Source organism: Amphibalanus amphitrite, unplaced genomic scaffold (assembly GCF_019059575.1).
Source record: "Amphibalanus amphitrite isolate SeventyFive unplaced genomic scaffold, NRLGWU_Aamphi_draft 000405F_arrow, whole genome shotgun sequence".
NCBI lineage: Eukaryota > Metazoa > Arthropoda > Thecostraca > Balanomorpha > Balanidae > Amphibalanus > Amphibalanus amphitrite.
Window position 1 is genome coordinate 478871 of NW_024881899.1, and position 21429 is coordinate 500299.

The 21429-nt window shown below is 50.7% G+C and overlaps 2 protein-coding genes across 2 annotated transcripts in view; one reads left to right on the forward strand and one right to left on the reverse strand.

Annotated features, from left to right (window-relative positions):
* The first annotated feature begins 254 nt into the window (after window positions 1-254).
* Window positions 255-5092, forward strand: LOC122390674 (solute carrier family 66 member 2-like). Its single transcript, XM_043383840.1, has 6 exons — window positions 255-375; window positions 1321-1603; window positions 2218-2354; window positions 2644-2748; window positions 3076-3187; window positions 3533-5092. The coding sequence occupies exons 2-6, from the start codon at window positions 1338-1340 to the stop codon at window positions 3720-3722; spliced, it is 810 nt and encodes a 269-aa protein (XP_043239775.1). The 5' UTR covers window positions 255-375; window positions 1321-1337; the 3' UTR covers window positions 3723-5092.
* A 247-nt stretch (window positions 5093-5339) lies between these two features.
* LOC122390703 (integrin beta-like protein 1) overlaps window positions 5340-21429 on the reverse strand; it is a 31351-nt gene continuing 15261 nt past the window's right edge. The window contains exon 2 of the mRNA XM_043383888.1: window positions 5340-7627. Within this exon, the coding sequence (XP_043239823.1) occupies window positions 6711-7627 (917 nt within the window). The 3' untranslated portion in view covers window positions 5340-6710. The remainder of the gene's footprint in view (window positions 7628-21429) is intronic.

The following is a 21429-nucleotide window of genomic DNA, read 5'->3' on the forward strand; positions in this document are numbered from 1 at the left end:
TAGTGCTGTTTCGTTGAAACGCGACTTACTTGAAACGAGCAAGTACTTTTAATAAAGAACTTAAGCTTGCATTTCTGCATAAAAACGGCAAGGGATAAACAAAAAATAAATTCAATTAATATAAATTGACAATTCAATAACAAATCTAGTGTTTACATGGAAACTTAGTATCTTTTTTGTTCCAGATGAGGTACTTGGAAAGAAAGAAAGTACGTCTATCCAGCTCTATGACTTGCTTGGCAAAACGGCGCAGATGATACAAAAACAAATCTCGTTATTGTGTAGCGAATATATATGTTGCTGAATATCAATATTACAGTCAAGTATAGCAGTAATCTACGATTATTTGACATCAAATCAAGTCACTGTCTAGGGGTGAGAGTGTTACTTTTATTGCTTTTATCTTATCATAGATGACCAAGCATTGGATCACCGGCGGCCAGAACCTTTTCCTTTTCGCATTGGTGCTCGAATTTCAGGTCCTAGCCTACCTAGTACCTATGACCTATCTATCTGATGCACATACAAAACGAAAAGTTCAATTTCAACTGTCACTGTTGAGTGTTGCTTGTTGATTGGTGCTGCAGTGTTTAACACTTTTATTTCAATTCTAGTGTATCTAGAGCCGAGGCAAGTTTTTGTAAGTGTTGTTGTCCTTGGTTGTGTCGTACTTGTTAAAACATTGGTTTCCCAGTGGACAGTGGAGTGGCTAGAACCTTTTCCCATTCCTCTGCCAGTCTGGGAACTGAGCCGGCCCTGCTGGGCACTGGCTGCTGAGTGGGGGAGCTCTCGTTTGAGGAGTAGGCAGTTGCGCTGCTGCTGCAGGCCATCAAACCTCAATCAGCTTATGCCAAACAAGACCTAGAATATTTGTGTTGTGATAAAGAAATCAGCACTTGTTAAAAAATGCAATACATTATCCATGGCTGAAGAGTGAAGGCTCATTGTTCATTGCTGACCATGTCAATTTGGTGCCTTCTCCATCTCATTTTATTGGACAAGCTACACTAGCAGATAGCTTGAGTGATTAGGGTGGTACTGCTGCCTACCATGTTAAGGTAGTGCTGCTGACTCCTCCATAGAAAAGTATCATCAATCCATAGTAAATATGCATCACACCAAGCACAACCTACTACTGAGTGACCCTGCACAGTGCAAAGAAAGTATATATTTGAATTGAACGTACCATGCTTTACAGTCTGGCCAGTTGCATTACAATATTGATCCAAAGTTGATAAGAGAAGCTATGTTTAGTCCTGTGTGTACTCGAGTACTCCAGTGCAGGACAGTGGTGTTTACTCTATCTGTGTAATATTTCAGACAGGTGACCGGCAGCGATGGACGATGGTCTGGCTGAGGCGGTGGCCGCCGCCGGCGCGGGCGCCGAGCCGGGCCCGCTGGCGGAGCTCTCGTTCGAGGAGCAGGCCGTCGAGCTGCTGCTGCAGGCCATCACCGTGGTGTCTGCCGGCGCCATGGTGCTCGGCGGCGCCGTGCCCTACATCCCGCAGTACCTGGAGATAAAGCGGAACCAGAACACGGACGGATTCTCGCTGTTCGTCTGTCTCGCCCTGCTGCTGGCCAACACGCTACGTATCCTGTTCTGGTACGTTGGGAGTACAGTGTAGCTTAGCCATGGGTCACTGATTACTGATATTGTCGACTTTACCATCTAAAGACCTCTAGTATGTAGCATGTTTGTGATATCATGACGTAACTACGATGTGATGTCACGTCGTACGGTGTAGCAGTGCGACGTCAAACGTGTAGCGTTTGGCATTACGATTGTGTAACATTGAGGCGGCAATCGGCATAGCACCTCAGTTAGCGTGAATGAGTGACGCGAGTGACATAACGAGTGACTTAGTGCCCCAGCTGCTTAGTTCCGTGTAATCCGGGGACAGTGGGATAGGACAGCAGTGTGACGATCACGATGTGACGACGTGTGATCAGTAGCGATGCAACGGTGCCGAGTAACGGATTCGGGGTAATGACGGTATCGAGTAACGGAGTTTCAATGTTTCAATGTGAACTGATGGTGTGACGAGTAACCGTGTGACGTACACGTATTACGAGTGTCGATGTAACAGTGACGACTATTGATGTGATGTACCTAGCGTCAGTGCTGTATGATGCTTGAAGTTCGAACAGATGACATATATGACAGCCCATGACGAGTAACGCTGCGACTGAGTGACAGTATGACTGCTCCGCCGGCAGGATGGGCCACCCGTTCGAGCTGCCCCTGCTGGCCCAGAGCGTCATCATGAACGTGGTGATGCTGCTACTGATTCACGTCTGTGTTACCGTCAAGGCCCGTCAGCAGATCGTCAAACACAAGGAGCGCACATTCACTGGTATGTTGACGGAAAGGGCGCGGGGAAGGGAATGTGACGCATTCGTTACCCGATCAGTGACGTAGCATTTAATAGATACGGTCGTTGTTGAGACGACCTAGAGGTCAGAAACAGGCATGGCGTTGAAGCCAATTTTTCCCATCTGGATCGGGTCTGGATTCAGAGTTATCGGGCCCCTGTGTGTTTCGCGACAACAGTCTGGTGGTCGGAGGTATGCTCTTTGCCGTGTTGTGCGTTGTGTTTGCTGATATTTGATCGGTGTCAATGACGTACCGTCTTTTGTCGGCAGATTTCGACATGCGCTACTTCTGGGAGTGGACCGACTTTGAGTCGTACGTGGAGTGCATGCTCACCTTCGCCCTGGTGGGATCCGTCCTCATGTATTTCCTGATTGGTGAGTGGCTGATGTTATAAGTCACCCGGAAAGTATATTTTAAACTGCAATGAAACGTGACTTCTACACCTAAGAGTAAGCCCGTCATTGACTATTACTCCTGGTCTAGTGTGGCAGCAACAAGCAAAATTTTGTATTGGGCTTAAATCGGAAGAACATTCAGCCGTTTGATTGGCCGTATGTGTGTAATTGTATGTACTTATCGCTCACCTGCCACTCAGTCTAGTTGAACTCGTTGAGTGGGTTATGTCGTGCCACACAGTTTTCGCCGTTTGTGTTTGATGGCACATTTTGTGGCCTTGTCATGATTCTTTACGTCCTTTTCAGATAATCCATGGTTCGTGGAAACGGTGGGATTTTTGGCTGTGTTTACCGAAGCCATGCTCGGGGCACCGCAGTTTTACAAGAACTTTGAGCAGAAGTCAACCTACGGAATGAGGTATGTGCTTATCACGCAGTGTTTTTCTACTGCTTATGTTTTTAGTTTTGTTCTGTCTTTGTTTCTATAAGCTGTCATGATGATAGTGGCCAATCAGTTATCATATTTACTGGCTATAATTCAGCCGAGTTAGGGCAGGATGTTATTATTTATCATTTAACTTTTAATCATTTTTGAAAACATTTTACGAAGTAGCCATATGACGCCATGCGATCGTTCACTTGATAGGAAAAGTGCCCAAGTTAGGGGCATTTTTCATAAGATCTGCACACTACGCCCATGACTTGTCTCGTGCCCGTGACCTAAGACCCGTCCCCTACCCCTCCCCCTCCCCCTCCCCCTCAGTGTGAAGATGGTGGTAATGTGGACGTGTGGCGACACGTTCAAAACCGTCTACTTCATCGTGCGCTCGGCGCCGGCGCAGTTCTGGCTCTGCGGCTTCCTGCAGATGGGTATCGACGTGGCCATTCTGGCGCAGGTCGCCTACTATCGGCAGGACACGCTGCGCCGCCGCAAGAGCGACCTCGGTCGGTGACGCGCCGAACCGCAGCTGCACCGGCTGGCGCCAGGCGGCGCTGCGGTCGGCGCACACCAGCCGATGTAAGTGGCGCTGCGGTCGCCTGTGTATTGTAGTTGCCGGGGTCACCGGCAGGTGGCGCGCAGAGGGGTGCTGTGGGTGTGTGGAGCGGGATTCCACAGACGGAGAGCTCCCACTAATCGCAGCAGTGAACGGTCTCCCCACCGTCCCTCCGGCCTGTCGTTTGTCCTCCGCTACCCTAACTGCGGTTACTAGAGGTCCCCCCCCCCCCCCCCCCTGGGCTACCTTGGATGGAATCACTGCCTGGCTGGCCACGGGAGCAGCTATCGGACATACCGTGACCCTGGACTGAAGGCGGAGCGGTGCTATAAATGTACTCAGTTCCCAGGGTGTTTTTAAGGCGACTTCTCCTCGAGTTCCTTCAATCGGAACTCGCTGCGATGAGGACTACGGTACGGAAGAACAACGATAATAGTCATATGTCTAATCAATCGTTTGTGGGGTAACAACGATGGTATCAATGTTGTGTTGCGAGATGCAGCTGCTGTGTTTCCGTTTGTGATAAGAGATTCAGACGTTTTCTTATCAAAAGCGGGTCCCAATCATGACTTGAGTGCTTGTGAAAGCAGATAATTAGCGTGCCAATAGTCGCTCGGATAGTGTGATTGTACGACCTGAACAGTTACAGATGTCGCCCGAATATCTTATGAGACATCTGTCGAGAGGAGATCAGATCGTGTCCTGTGATTATTCTACGTGTCTTACCGCACGAGCTATAGGAAATTGGAGTTTCCTGCTAATTGAGTTCCCCTCGCCTACTTCCCATTGTGATTTGGTGTGGTCCTATAAGTGATTAAACAGCCTCGCTTGAAGAAGATCAACTTGTCTAATTCCTATTTATAAATGCATGCCATATGTTTCCCGTAAGCTTCGGTTTTAGCTTCTGCATTCCCGTGTGATCCGTTGACAGTTTCTTTACTTTGCTGACGGTATGCGACAGGAGAGTCTCTTGAAGAGCATACTATCAGTGACTACTGCTAGCTAATTCGGCTGATTAGCTTGCTTATTGTGTCGTTATTTTACCATGCCTTTGAATGCTGATAGGCAGAGAGATTCTGGAGAATCAGTGCCTTCGTTTGAGCCGGGTCCGTTGAAGGGCGAGGCGCGGCCACCGGTAAGTCGATCTCAGGCGCACACTTGTACTCCTGGTGCTTCTCTTGCCTTCGCACGTGTGTTTTGTGGCGTATGCGCCGCCGTGCGTGCCCCTGTCGCCTTCACTTGTAGGGACTCGGTGATTTTGTGTTACTCGATATTGTGGGCTTCATTGTGTACACTAACTGAATACAGAAATGATTCAGGACGCAATATGTCGGTCTGTATCGAGCTACCCATTTACTGTTTTATTATTTACTATTTGCGCGCTGTAATATGTCTACGATTCCTGAAGTGTCATGAGCATGACATGTCATGATTCTCAGGCTTTCGTGTTCTCACATTTTCCACATCAGTATGTTTGATTTACCATCACAGCCCGCGAGTGGGTTAGATATTCGTTTCCAGGTTAACCACTCACCAATTAATCATGAAACCATTAACCACATGTATCAAGTCAGCTGAGCTACACTTGGTGTATTTATTGCCGCTTTTTCACATGGAAACAGTGCATCCGTATTCCGTGCCCAACTGCACAGAGATTCCGAAAACGAATGTACGCCTCGACGTCGACACATCTCTACGTCACCTCTCTCCATCAGAGAAGATGAATAGTGCGTTCTTACGGACTTGGAATTGGTGGCACCCGACCGTTGCAGCAATATGGGTGCCTGCGACTTGCATCTATAAATATAGTGTAGGTACTCTAATAATGTACCGCATAAGGCATCACTATGAGTCCGTAACCACGGCCGCTAACAAGTCGGCAAGTCCCAAACCACCGTTATACAATGTGCACTGTGCAGTGTGCACCGAATCGGTAGCCTCTCACAAATGGTGCACCGCTGTCACATGTCAGGCGATGCTGGACCTGCTGCAGAAGGCGCAATGAAGACCACTGGATCATCAGTCCGTGGGGCGCCGGTCGCATGGTACAGCCCACCGCTAAAGTAATGTAGGGTTTTACCAAACTCAACGGTTGGCTTTGACTGGCGATTGTTTAATGCGAAGTGATTGAAAAGAAGATGTCAATAGCTAAAGTTGCAGCTGCAAGGGTGACGATACATATAAGCTACATTCAAAGTTTCATTGTAGTCTGGCTAATCGTTCCTAAGCTTCAGAAGCAGAACATACCCATGACTGAAACCCCACATTACTTCTGCTATGGACTGTACATGCGATGCATGGAGGACCACAGGATCCACCTTCGTTATTCAGTGATTGTCTCATCCACACTCGGACTTGGCCCATTTTCTACTGGATACTAAATAATAATTCATGTGCTGGTTCGCCTGCGGAATAAACACCACTGAAGGCACATTCTGCCTGACACTCCGGCGCAATCTGACACCTCGTTACAATAAAACACAACAGTCCCACTCAGCTTGCTTACGATAAAACACAAGCTGGTCGGGTGTGACCCGGCATTCAGTACCACAAAATCCCTCTCGCACAGCCTTATGCCCCACCCGTAGCTACACAACAGGTCCTCTGGATGGGTCACCCCACAAAGACCGTAAGGCAACTCTGAAGGCACACAGTTAACCAATATTCGGCCCGGAGCACGAGGCACGTGGGTACGTGGTCCGCGAGTGCGAGGTGCGCCACACGTGGGCTGACACGTGCCACGAGGACGGAGGAATGGGGCGGACAGGGTGCACCGTGGCGCACAAATTTCCCGCTCCTTACACTGTTGAAATGATCCACGATCTACAGCGTTTTGGCTTGCGCACTACTTGCTCGCCATCAAACCGGAATGATTCATCCTGACGACATTTCTACACTAGCGCTGACCCGATGCCTCTACGGGTACTTCAGGGACGCTGGTCGCACCTATCTCAGCCCTGCGAGCACCCACCCAGAGCACAGGAGCACCGTCATCTGACAGAGCACCACCGGTGCTCCGGCCGCCTGTTTAGCCGTTTCGTCCGGTCGCTCTGTGGTGCCCGCTGCTGCCTCCTCTCTGGGTTTGACCGGCGGCGCTCGGGGCCGGGCCGGCTGCGGCGCTTTGGAAGGAATCTCTGTGGTCGCAGGGAGAGGGGTCGGCACCGCCTTGGGAGCCGCCGGCCGCGCGTTCTCCTTCCGTTTGGGGAAGATGGTCTTGTCGGCGGCTGATCCGCACACTAGCTGTACGCGAGAGTGAAGTTCCAGCGCCGGAGGATCGCCGTGCCAGTAGTAGACGTGGTACGAGCAGTGCAGGTTGGAGGAGAACGATACAGAGTCGAACACGCACTCTGCCGAGCGGGGCTCGCCCGGGTCCGAGGTGACCAGACGCGTGTCACGCGGACACATGTCACATAACGTGACGTTACGCTCGTTACGCATGCAGCGAGCGCAGCGGGAGGGCCAGTCGAAGCAGTGGTTCATGTTGTTACTACAGCAGTTGCTGAAGGCTTCGTCGCTGCCCGGACAGTCGTCCCACTTGAACGGGCAGTTCTGGCACACGCGGCCCGTGTAGCCCGTCTCGCACGTGCACGTGCCGCAGTCGCACGTGCCGTGGCCGGAGCACAGTCTGCCGTCGACGCCCCGGCACCGGGAGTCATCGCATGTGTCCACCTCACGCGCGACCCGCACCCGGTCCTCCTCACACGACGAACAGCTGGCGCCGGGGCCGAGCGGCGTTAACAGCGACACGCAGCGGCGGTCGGCTGAACTAGCGTCACTGCACCAGGCGCAGGTGGCGCTGCTGTCTGCGCAGTCTCGGCAACTGGTGAACTGACTGCAGTCTGCAGCCGGGCCGACAGCGTGAGCTGAAACAGAAAGGAGACGGGGTTTGTTACTGGGTGATTTGAACATGCTTCAGCAGATGGTTTGACCAGATCACTGGCTGGCTCCAAGCTTGAGGGGTGGCTAACGAGGGTACAGTGACTTAGGGGATTGTGGGCCAAGGGGACCGTGACCTAGGGAACTTTGACCCAGGGGACCGTGACCCGAGGCCCCTAGGTCACGGGACCGTGACGAGTGCTGTGACCTCAGGACCTGACCTGTGGCTTGTGCTGTAGCTTTCATGAGGTAAAAAAAAAACATTAACGTTTCATGATTGTTATAAATTGTTATAACTTTTACGTTGAACCTACAAAACAGTCCGACATTATGAACTTCATTATGTTTGACAACGGTACGCACGTTTGACTATATTATGTTGTGACTATATTATGTTTGACTATATCACATTATCAGTGTCGATCGATTTAATTTTGCTCAGAACAGAACTATTTTAGCCCTAGTTCGCGAGGGTGAATTCAGTTTTGAATGCATCCGAGTGATGGGCCTCTAGTTGCAGGGGTCAAGTGGCAGGCGCAGATGAATTCCATTTGCGTCAGCAAAAAGCAATTAATTTGTGGTATATGCTTCTCTTCAACATAAATCCCTATTAAGAGCACAACAATGGAGAAACCCCTCCTGCCTGTCGTGATTTTGCATAATACAGAATGATTGCGTCCTAGTTTCAATATCGTGAGTCCGTTTACTAAACACCGACACAGTTCGCTGTAACGGATAAGCCGATCCAGTGCGTTTCTGCGATTCAGGGAAATGTGATTAAGCTGTGTGGATTGAAATTAAAGGCGACAGTAAAAAATATTTATAAGGTAGGTACAGGGGCGGATCCAGGAAAACTCCAAGGGGAGGGTCATGAATCGAAGTGGTGCCCCTACCTATACCCAAAATTAAAAACTCAACGGATTTCGTCCACTTCATTTTGGTGTGCCCCCATTTTCAGTTTTTTATTTTTATTTTTATTTTTAGTCAATATCTTACCTCTTAGCCACAACCACATTTACCAATTGTAAGCAAGTATATATGAATGTGCTATGTGTATATATGTTGTGGACGCTGAGTAATGAGTACTTACCAGGGACGTTATCAGGTAAGCAAATCGTTGTCAGTCCGACGAACTTGACCCTGGCGTCTAAAGGGTCTGTCCTTGACACTTCAGGCTTGTCAGGGGCACCAAAGTCCTTCCAGGGACACCACAAACCTGTCAGGGGCACCTACGGCCTTGTAGGGGCGCCACAGGCCCGCCAGGGGCACCACAGGCCTGCCAGGAAGCAGGGGCTACACGACAGGCCTGTCAGGGGCACAACGGGCCTGTTGGGCCCATGAGCACCCCTAGGGGCAGGGGCACCACAGTCCTTCCAGGGGCACCGCAGGCCTGTGAGGGGCACCAGCGGCCTAGCAGGGGCACCAGTCAACACAGGCCTGCCAGGGGCACCACAGACCTGCCAGGGGCACCAGAGGCCTGCCAGGAGCACCACCGACCTCGCAGGGGTAACTTGGGCCTGTCAGGGCCCAGGGGCACCACGGGCCTGTCGAGATGCACTTCAGGCTTTTCAGGGGCACCATAGTCCTCTCAGGGCGCAGGGGTAGCAGGGGCACCAGAGGCCTGCCAGGGACACTACAGGCCTAGCAAGGGCACCACTGGTCTATCAGGGGCACCACGAGCCTGTCATAGCCAGGCATCTCAGGCTTGTCAAGGCCCAGCGGCACCACAGGTCTGTGAGGGGCACCAGCGACCTAGCAGGGGCACCAGTCAACACAGGTCTGCCAGGGGCGCCACAGACCTGCCAGGGGCACCAGAGGCCTGCCAGGGGCACCACCGGCCTCGCAGGGGCACCTTGGGCCTGTCAGGGGCACGACGGGCCTGCCGAGGGGCACTTCAGACTTTTCAGGGGCACCAGTCCTCTCCGGGCGCAGGGGCACCAGAGGCCTGCCAGGGGCACCAGCGGCCTAGCAAGGGCACCAGAGGCCTGCCAGGGGCACCACAGGCCTAACAAGGGCACCACGGGCCTGTCAGGGGCACCTCAGGCTTGTCAGGGCCCAGGGACACCACAGTCCTTCCAAGGGCACCGCTAGCCTGTCAGGGGCACCAGAGGCCTGCCAGGGCACCACAGGCCTAGCAAGGGCACCTCTGGCCTGTCAGGGGCACCTCAGGCTTGTCAGGGCCCAGGGGCACCACAGTCCTTCCAGGGGCATTACAAGCCTGTCAGGGGCACCAGAGGCCTAGCAAGGGCACCACAGGCCTGCCATGGACACCACAGGCCTGCCAGGGGCACCACCGGCCTTGCAGGGGCGCCTCAGGCCTGTCAGGGGCACCACGTGCCTGCCGGGGACACTTCAGGCTTGTCAGGGGCGTTACAGTCCTGTCAGGGCCCAGGGGCACCAGGCCCGTGGTGTCCAAGATTCCTTTACTACTCAGGTTGGTTCACTAGGGAAATAAAGGCGCCGTGGTGACGTCATCAGAGGAAATCCTTCACATTCAAATGAAGGGGTGATTTGAATTGCTGATTTTGGCTCGATATAGGCCTACTTTTTTAGTTTCAGTCCCATTTATCGTAATGAGGCCAATTCATTGTTACATTGGTACATCTTTTGATGACATATAAGCCTTGATTTTTTCTCCAGCTCGCCCGAAAGATGATGAAATTTGCATGCATGCCTATGGGTGAAGGGAGATTCTGCCGCCGTGGTGACGTCACGGTAAAGGGATTCTGGAGCTCGTGAACGGGGGCTGGTGGTGTCCCTGCTAGGCCTGTGGTGCCCCTGGCGGTCCTGTGGTGCCCCTGTCAGAACTGTGATACCCCTGATAGGCCGGTGGTGCCCCTGGAAGGTCTTTGGGCCCCCGGGCCTCAAGGGGGGGGCCATGACCCATGTGACCCCCCCCTTGGATCCGCCCCTGGGTAGGTAATGAGAAAATCATCAGCAATGTCACGAAGTTTCTCCATTCAAGCTATCCAGTCATTTATGTCCAAATGCTGCCACTGTTTCAGTGTTTGTACATCTTCAGTAGGTAAATGCCTAATATCGATAGTCATAATATTATTTCATCAAACTCATCGCGGCTATGTGCGTAATTAGGTGGCTACTAAACGGTGTTCTAGGAATCAGCACAGCAACTTTTCAGGTGACGCCAGATTTAAACCCATTGTTACCTTAACGGTCTCAAATCTCATGCGCTTAAATACTTCAGCCAAAATGATGGGCAATTCCGGGGATATAGGACATAATCTAGCTTAATTGGCTGGCAGCTTTCAACATATTCATAGCAGCTCAGTCCCCCCCCCCCGTTTCCCTCCCCACCATCCGGCACAGTTACGCCCCTGAGCCGGTTCTTGGACTCGAGCGTATAGCTCGGTAAGATACCCGACATCTGGGTGCTAAGTGATTCGAGCGATTACCGTCGGAAACTCCGGGCCAGATCAGCTCGTTCCGGCCGTTTACGCGCAACATATACACACAGGAGACGGCCTATCACACGCGGAATGTAAACATTTACCGACAGGGCATTCCAGGCCGGTGTCGGTGGGGTCACCCGACCCGCCGCGGGTGCGATCCGTGCACCATGAGCTGCCCCCGTCACAGTGGGTCCGACATTAGTCACTCCGTCGGGGGGACGTCTGGTATACCTACTACATCTACGGTGCCATCGTCAGTTCAGCCCTTTGTCCGCAGCTACGCTACCGTCATCAGAGGTCCTGTACGGCCGCCATCCGTCCGCGTCATCCCATCACCCGTATACCATTCCGTCATCCCTTTTAACCTCACCTATCTCGCAAGTCCCAGCCCTTTGGAAGCTGGAAGATCGCGGCACGGTTGCAGGCACGACTGGACCCTCATGCACGCTCCGAGGTAACGGTCTCCAACTCTCCGCCTGACGCCTGCACTTATCGGCTGACAAGTTGACGTACACAGCCTGTGACGGCTATGACGGCTGTGACGGGCGCAGTTGACGCGTGCCGAGCATCGCACGGCTATCTCGGGGCGCCAGGGTGTCGCTCATGACATGACGCAGCCCCTGCAGCGGAGCCGATCGAGAGATAGTCGGAGATTGGAGAGGGGGTTGACTTTGGGAGCGAGAGAGAGCTGTGAGGGAGAGTGGATTCGTGAGTGCGGGACTAATATCGAGCTTGCTGAATGTTTATGTTTCGATAGCTGACAAAAGAATAACACCAAAATAAGGTAGTTTACCCCATTATTTGCAAAGAATATTGCCACTCCCTGCTCGGGCAAATCAACAAGTTGTCCTCTCAGTTGCACAGGCACATTTCAATCAAAAGTAAGTCTGTGATGGAGCCGTCAGCCGATTACTATTTGTTAATGAAGTTCTAGTGTATGTAGAGGGGTGATGCAAGTAGGTAATGAATACAACAAATCAACCTACCCGGATTCACCTTTGAATCAACATAACTTTACCCTTCCAAGGCTAACTCGTCGCCGTAGCTGGAGGCATGCTTTCATTTCTTCAACAGGCAGCGCCTCGGCTTGGAAGCGGATCATGCTTGTTCCTATAGCCGATACAGGCCCACACCATAATCAGATCCCATAAATCGGACAATGGAGAGGCCTCCACCAATTGCCAGCTACATGCTCACTTTCAGACAAGTCTCGTAGAAGCCTATCTGGAGATCTACCGGGGAGTCATTACCCGGTCTGCAGAGCACGTGACCCGGCCCTCTTCCCCCCCCCCCTGTCTGCCCTGTCTGCACGTGCTCGGGAGTGTGGAACAGCATCTTGCGCAGACTGCATGAAAAGTCTATGTTAGCAGCGAGCTTCTTGGTTGGGGGGGGAGGGGGTCGGAACAGAAAGACGACCAAACGGACCGATGGAACCAATGGACAACTAACAGAACCTGCCGATATCGGCCCACTGCAAAATAACGGACACAACATGGAAAAGAGCGATTTTTGAAAATGCGCCGAATCGATTGCAATGTTTCCTAATTATTTTCGCATTAGCTATTTTCGTACTATATCGTGTTAATTTTATATGACAATCGCTACTACGTTTTTGATGAAAAGTAGGTAAATACCGATGTCGGATGAATGTGACATGACATTTTTTCAGGCGAGAGGCTATAAGGTGGGCGGCATGGCAGGTGGGTGGGTGGGTACTTCCTCTTTTACTGCCAAAGAATAAGTTAGCTTTCCTGGTGCAGTACTTCTGGTGGCAGAGCGGTATGTGTCACACGGCCCAAGCCAATGTTATCCAGCTTATGTTGTTGTTTTTAAGGTTGACATTCCTCGCTGGTCGATTTAGACTATCTCGTCAGTGACGCAAGATAAATGAAGTGTGCACTGTGACAAGTTCCTCAGGACAGTGCATTATCATCTGCCAGAGTTGCCGCCTTTGAACATGGGCCTGCTGGAAATGCTAATGCCGAATACTTCTGGTGCAGATCTGCCGGGAGTTCATTCTGTGACACGTCTAATCCGATGAGAAGGCGACACCCTGCGGAATCGTGCTCCTTTGACGTGTAGCTGCGCGGTATTCTTGGTGAGATTATGTAGTTGTAGGTATGACCCCACACGAGGTGTGCGGTGCCAGCCACACGGCTCGCGAATTTATCTCAGTCCTTACATTATCTGAGCAATGTAGCACTGAACACAGTTAACCCGCGCCCTGGTGGGGTCTGTTTATAACGCGACCTGGTGGGGGGGGGGGCTATTTTTTGCCCCCCCCTCGTATCTCCGAAACTACTGGACGGATCCGCAAAATTCAAACGGCGTTCGAAAGGCCTGCCAAATTTGTCAAGGGAAACCAAATTTCATTGACCTAGGGGTCACCGATGACGTCACAGGTCAGGTCAAAGATGAAATGTTTCACCGTTCACGGGTCTTCTAGGGAATGCGCTATAACACCGAGGAAAACGCATTTTGTCGAGAATCAGCGATAGGGCGTCAGTTGCCTAGTAGATATGCTGCTATTAGAGGTCACTGACAATACCAGGTCAGGTCACAGGTCAGGTCACCAAGGGTCACAGGTCAGGTCACATGAGCCCAACTTTACTAAGGTTGTGTGATGCATGTTTTATGGCCAATTTTTTCATTTCCAACTCAATGGTGTTGGTTATAAGACTATCAGGTACGGCTTAGGTCACTTTCTGGTGAAGTTGAGGTCAAGGTCAGGTCAAGGTCAGGCCAAAAAAGGTCAAATTTTAAAGTTGATAGTTTTGCATAAAATGGGTATTGATTCGATGCAGCTCGTCACGGGGAGTCTAATGGTGGTCTTTGTTTTGCGCTACGGGGTCTAGAATTGCTAAAAATTGAGTTTGAAAATTTGACGTCATCAATTTTGAACAGTTTTTTCGCTATAACTTCGCCAAAAAAGAGGTATCAATCTCAAATTTGGTATGTGGATGGAAGGCCGTAAGGACTATCACATATATTCCGGTTTTTGCAAAATTCAAAAAACTTTTTGGATTTTTCGATTATTATATCCAAAAAATATATTTTTTGATTTTTGGGGGTCAAAAACCAAAAATTTCAAAAATCCGAGATAGCAGTTTTGTAGCTCTGTCGATTCTTCAACTTTTATGTTTCTATCATTTTTATTTGCAAAGCTATAGGCCTGACAGCTCTGCCCGCGAAACCCTTTTTTGGGTCGAAAACGGCAGAACATGACGTCACTCTGACGTCATTTCCGGCCAACCTATCATAGCCTTTGGAAAAATTTTTGGTCACAATGTGTAAAATTGATGTCCGGGAGGGTACTGAAAGTTTGGTGACGATCGGCGCAGCGGTTCTGGAGATATATCGAAAAGTCTGGAGGGGGGGCAAAAAATAGCCCCCCCACCAGGTCGCGGGTTAAAATGTTCTATGGGGAGAACATAATTACGATTAATGATACCTATGATGTTCTCAACATTTGGGCTAATGTCCCATATTTGGACATCTATAGCTAGCTATAATAGTTTGGGTCACCCATGCCGTCCATCATTTTTCTGTAATCCCTAAATGACTGGCTTATGTCACCACAACAAAAAGAGTAGAAGCAATTAACTGTTAAATGCATTATTGAACACCGCAAGCCATAGGTATGCTCTCGCATATTTTTGATGGCCGCAGATGATGTGTTGAGTGGATTCTTTAGCGCACTCTGGTCCAGGATTCTGATGACATCACCGCACTGCGACCGGATTGATTTGTCAACGGCAGACAGGCCGGCAGCAGCGCTCGTAGTCACTGGATCAGCCCAGCACACTCATGTAGCTACAAGTTCAGCCGCAGCTTAAACGGCCGCGGCCGTACTACATCAGCTTTGAGGGATTGGCTGCCTAAACAGAGCTTACCCAACATGCCCGGGCACTTTTCTGGCATTATCAGACATGACTGCGGTAATTTTAGCCGAGTGTGCTCCAAGAAAATCATGACGATTATTGACACTGATTGAAGAAACAATTTTAATAACTTAAAAACGTAACTAGTCTGCTTTTTGTATATTTTCCTGGAAGCTACGTGCCTCATTCCATCACGACACGAGCACCCTTCACCAAAGCGGTACAATTGAATGAGCTTTGTATGTTGCTTGGGCTATCTACAAATAAAGCCGACACTTGTAAAGCACCGTTCATCTGGCCAGCTGGGGCGTTCGTGAGGCGATAGCTCCTCTGACGCATGTCAAGGCACCGTGCAACATGCAGCTACACCCCCCGGCCGCACAGGAATGCATACTCCGCTGATGTGAGATCACCAAATTAAAATACGGTGCATGCACTGTGGGCACGTGATCGGCCCGGGGGCGGGCGTGCACCCCTCATTGACAGAAGCTGCGCAGATTTCACAGCTCATATGAATAGGGTAATAGCCGATATATACGACAAGGGTTCTATGGAAGGGGACCATATATGCCACCAACAGCACAGCTGGCAACGCGCACATTTATCAGTGCGTGGTAGGACATGACCGATCAGATATGGAATGCGTAGAGAGGGAGGGATCTTGACAGGCAAACGCGTGACCGTATGAAAGTATGAATGCATAACGTATTACGCATGATGTATGACCCCATGAGACTGACAGACCGACAGACCGACAGACTGACAGACAGACCACAGACTGCAGACCAAAACATAGACCGACAAGCAGACCAACAAACCGACAAACCGAAAATTAATAGACCAGCATACCGACATACCGACAGGCCGACAGACAGTCCGGACAGACCCAACAGACCGACAGACCGACAGACGGACAGACGGGCAGACCGACAGACTGACGGGCTGACAGACCAACAGAGCGAAAGTCAACAGACCGACAGACCTACAGACCGAAAGACCGACAGACCTACAGACCTACAGACCGACAGACAGTCAGACGGACCGACAGACCGATAAATCGACAGATCGACAAACCGACCGACGGTCAGCTCGACAGACACACCAGATCCGGATGCAGTACCGGAGACGGGCCCCCTGTCAGCGATCAGCTGTCAGTTACGTCGCTGACGGACGAGACGGGCGTAATATAGACGACCCCACGGCGCATACCAACTCGGCAGAGGTGCACGACGGTGGAATTCCCAGCCCATCTACCTCTGGAGACTGAACCGTTCATATTTCACTGCCGTAAGCCCAGGAGCGTGAACGGGCGCTATCGACAGTCTCGGAGGCAGTCAATGGCAGGTTTGAGCATGATACGCTGTTATATGCAATGTGTCAGTAAAATTATGACACGGTGCGTCGCCTTTTGAATTTATGCTCAATTGGTCACACACAAATCAACTATCTTATAAACTCTGTTATAAGTCAAAACCAATTTCTTTAGAAGCGACGTACACATGTCAAACCGTTTTGCATGAGGCCACTGATTAGCATTTTGTGCGATTTTTTCTGACACGCAAAAACAAACAATAATTTCCCTTAAGACAGCCGACAACACATGAGTGAACTAATGAAATTATATGTAGGTACAAGGAGTAGTAAAGTAATCTTGGGTACAAGTGCCACAGACCCATAACACATTCCTACCAAACAAGCTGCCGAGTTAAACGACTCACCATACCCAGCCAGTTGAATATTTTTACCTCACGGTCATTGAGCAACGACGCTTCAATGGACAGCTGCCGTGTTCTATTTCTGACGCTAAGTGAATACACTGCTGGCAGGTCAGGTAATGGATGATCCCATGTCAGCTTTCCGACACCGTGTCTATAGACCGTTTCAGAAGCGGACTACGCCGTAACTCGTTTATAAATGGCTCCGGAGCCGAGCTGTGTTATTACACACTACATACATGGCCTGCATGGACTAAATGATGTGTGCGTCACGCTGTATGATTATGTGTTTGTGTGTCTGCGGAAAACCCGTCTATCGCTGGTGAGGGTCGATATCGAAAGTCAGTTCGTGTCAACAATACACATATCTACCTACATACAGAACCGCTGCTTTACCAACAAGCAGTCTGACCATCGAAGAGTCGGGCACATTCATACTCGTATGTTTGGATGATCGTATTTTCAATAATAGGCATATTTACACGCGCTTAATGAGGAGTTTGAGGGATCTACCATTTTTACCACATTGCTCTCTCATATTTCTCCAAATATGGAAAACTAAAAGATATACTCGTATTTGTGCAATTTTAACCAATATTCTTTGTTAAAAAACGAAATATTGAAGTGTGTATTTTGTCATTGAGTATGGAAATGTCAGTTGCGGCGCACACATCACAAACTTGGCGCTCACCTCATATTCATTACGACAAAAATCCACTAAGTTCACGAACAAATTTGCTCCGCTCACCACGAACTGGCCAAGCTCACAAAAAAAATCAACACCTAAGAATGATGCAGCGCATCACATGTCACATTCCAGCGTTGCATGCTACTGAAACGGCCGCCACCTGCGTCTATTAACCCATTAATGACCAAGCATATAAATCCGGCGATATTTGATGTTTCGAATGGTGTTCCGATGGTTTTCGACGTCCCTGATTCCAGCTGTGACATTGGTTTTACCCTAAAAAATTTCGAACTTGGTGAAAAATTATGTTCCCATTTGGGAACATTGGGCACAAATGGGGGTAAGAGGCGTATGCAGTATGCGGATAGAAACGAAGAAAGCAACAGTAGAAACACATATTAGACAACGTTTTAAAGAAGGGCTTTTTCTTCTTTTTGACCTTGTCACTATCCACAATGAGATCGTGGTCTCACTTCACTGATCGACCCCTGTCAACACACATTTTTGACACCCAAAGTAGTTTTATTCTACTCTTACGGTAGAGCGAGACATTTAGAACGATGAATCACAATCCAGCGATACCAGTTTTCCATTCATCACCAAAGTGTCTCACCTGTCGAAGCGAGACATCATCTCAAGCCTGTGTCGCGCACAGTGCCCGTTGCTCGGGATTAGTCAGCAGTGTCAGAGCATCAGTGCATCTGCATATGCATCTGCAGTGCCAGCACCGTGGCGGCAGCCTAGGTGTGGTAGTTCTGGCTGCAGTGTTTATGCAGTCGTACTTGCAGATGCTACACATTGTACGCGTATTTTTTTGACACAGCTTGCAGCGGCCCTGTTTCGAGGCATCGTTTTTCCTATTACAGGTACATTGACATCTTCACCTTTTTCCCAGTACATGCGTTGCCGAGGTAGAGATACACATCCCGTAAGGAACATGATGCCGAGGAACTGGTCAAGCTCCTCTCTTGTCAGCTGGAAGACTTGATCGTTGTTCTGTCTGGCGTATCGATTTGTTTCTGTGATAATCATGTTGCATAGTTGATCATCCCAGTACATTCGAAATACTTCGATTGGTGTTTTGCTCTGCAATTCTGGGTGACCGGTGGGAAAAGCAGGCAGCTCCTGGCCTTCCATTGGCTCGATTTCTGGGCGGGCTCTCCATCTCGGCACATCTGAAGCCCTTGTGGTACGTGCAGACGGACGGCCCGTCAGTTTCGATGGACCGGCACCCGATGGACCGGCGGGACTGTCGTCTACGTCAGCAGCCGTGTGAATCTCCAGCGTACCGGCTGTTTCTGTCGGTAGGGATTGGATTGATTCCAAATTGTCCTCATCTCCGAACTCTGTGTCGGACACTTGCTGATCGCCACCTTCCGGTGGCAGTATTACCAAGTCCAGCCCTTCATCGTGGTCATCACTGGCAACAGCAGCGATTGCCTCACTCAGCAGGCGCACAGATCTACGCGCCATGGTCAGGACGATAAGTCACCACCCGTCACCTCTGCTGTGCATCACTCCCCGAACGCACTTGGCAGACTGAGAGCTTCTGTCTCGGGCACCCGAGGTGTGTTGAATGTTGATACCAACGACCCTACTCCATTCGCTGACATTGGCGCCGACGGATATGACACTGCTGGACGAGATGACGCTCTATCATCCGAGCATCAGTAACGTGAGCGATACTGTCACTTGACACACCGGGTGTAGGACCTAGCGTGAGAGCAGAACCAGCCAGAGAGGACGTGCAAATTGAGTCAGTGGAAATTGAGAACAAGTGAGAGTGAGAGAGAGAGAGGGAGGGAGGAATTGGGAGATGGAGAGAGAGAGAGAGAGAGAGAGAGAGAGAGAGAGAGAGAGAGAGAGAGAGAGCGAGATCGAGGAGAGGGAGAGAGCGCGAGGAGAGAGAAAAAGAGCTTCGCTTTTGCCTTCCAATGTCAGTCCATTATGAGCTGACATACCAGTGGATGTGCCCAATGTTCCCATTTGGGAACATCCAAATTTTGGAAGCCCCCGACGCTTTTGTGGTGAAGCATTTCTTTTGATATTTCTCCCGTACAATTGCAACTTATTATTGAAGCATTACTGGAAATTATAAGGAAATCTATCAAGAAATCGATTTTAAGGAAATTATTTTCTTGATGAAGGTACAGGTTAGCAAAAACGGGCTATTTCGAAAATCAAGAGAGGTGCTTTATAAGGGTGAAATTCGAATTTTTTAGGCTGCTAAATTTTTTCAGGGCTTCAGATACCAGAACCAATATTCATAATCGCTGTGCGATCCTAGGATCAGAGCCTAAAGCCAAAATTGTCGATGTTCCCAAATGGGAACATTGGGCACTAATGGGTTAAGACAGCCATGAACGGGAGGACACCACGGTCCCACCGCAATACAGCCAGACGGTGAAACGCTGCCAAGGCCATGTCCCCTCCCCGGGTCACGACAGTTCTGCGACCGTAAATAGTGTCTCTGGACAGCTCGCATCCGGAGCCCCCTGTCTCCAGTCCAGCCCGAATCCGGGTCGGGTCCCAGCCGGGTCCGGGTCCGGTCCAGGATTCCGGAGAGGGAGGATCGCTGCTGAGGTGTCCCGCAAACATTTGGTTATTTACCATGATCCACCCACAGAAGTTCGGACAACAGAAGCCCGCTGGAAGGCCGGAATGATGACGTGACAGTTTTTGAGGCCCGACGACAGATCTGATCTCAATCAGATCCTTGCGAGATGCTTCAATAGACTTGTCTGGAATATCCCACCTGCCCTGCGGCATATCCGTCAGATCAGCCGGAGCTTTTCGCTAGACCCGCACAGACACACATCTGTCAGCCCTGTCCGTCATATCCGTCAGATCCGTCAAAGATATTCGTCAGACTCATCCATCGTCAGATCCGTCAGCGATATTTTCCACCCAATAGTCCGTCTCGGTCCAACGGCGTTCGGAGAACACTTCATGCCGTCTCCTTCCATTGTCTGTGCCAACTGCTGCATTCCCTTTCCGCTGAGCCATGACAGCCACCGCAAGCGCAGCACAGGTGGTGTCTAAGAGCACCACATTCATGGATTCCTGCATGCACCGGATGATTGCAAGCGCATGCGACGTCGGCCGTTTGGGGTGCATTTCGGCCCGCCCGCCGGTCCTCGTGGCTCGCTCTGGCCTTGTGCCACCGTCCGTTGGACCGAAATATGCTCACGAGTGGCGTGTCACCCGGTAATCTATGCTGCTGCTCCGCCAAAGTCACCGTGACACCGTGTGTCATCACTGTACGTTTTGTGTTGCCGGCAGTCACCGCAGAACGGGCGCTCATGGCGTAGCGTCGACCATGGTAGGCCGTTCAGTTGGAGAATCCTAAAAAACGACCTCCTGGTCTTTACTTGCGGTTAGGTTTTGGAAAAGTCGTCCTATACATGCTTCTGTTTTGGTGTGATGAAGACTAACGGGACTTGTTAGTTGCATCCCGTCTGTCCAACGAATCTGCAGCTATGCTGCCTGACAGCTGTAACGCTGACTCTCAGGCACCTGGCGCCCGACCGTCTGACGGTAGCAGCGGTGTAGCCCGACTCTGCGGGAGCTCTGCATGGCCCGCGCTGTCTGGCAGAGCTGCCACAGCTCTGTGTCACGTCTGACAGTTAACCCCGCTGTCAGCCGCTGCAGCTCCCGAACTGCGGGTCAAGCCATGAATACCGGCGGTCGGACCCTGCGCCGTCGACCCTGGCCCTGGTCCTGTGCAGGATACCGGAACGGCGGCACCATGCAGCGGTCGGCGACCATGAGTGCTGATCCGGTCCCTCTGTGGTGGAGGACCAGAAACGGGACGAGCTAGGGAGGATACAGAGGTCATGGTGGATCCAGGAGTCCTAGGGATCCAGGAGTCCAGTAGCGGCGGAACACCTTCAATTAAGGGGGGGGGGGGGCAATGCCGACTTTTGGTCCCATTCTTTCCATGCAACGCCCATACGGCTAATGTTAAAATGCAAAATTCAAAGGGGGCACGGACGGTGCCCCGGTGCCCTCCCCGTTCCACCGCCTATGCAGAAGTTATGTGAGACACATAAGCTTTGGGGATGCAGGAAGCACTGTAGGATACAGGAGTCATAG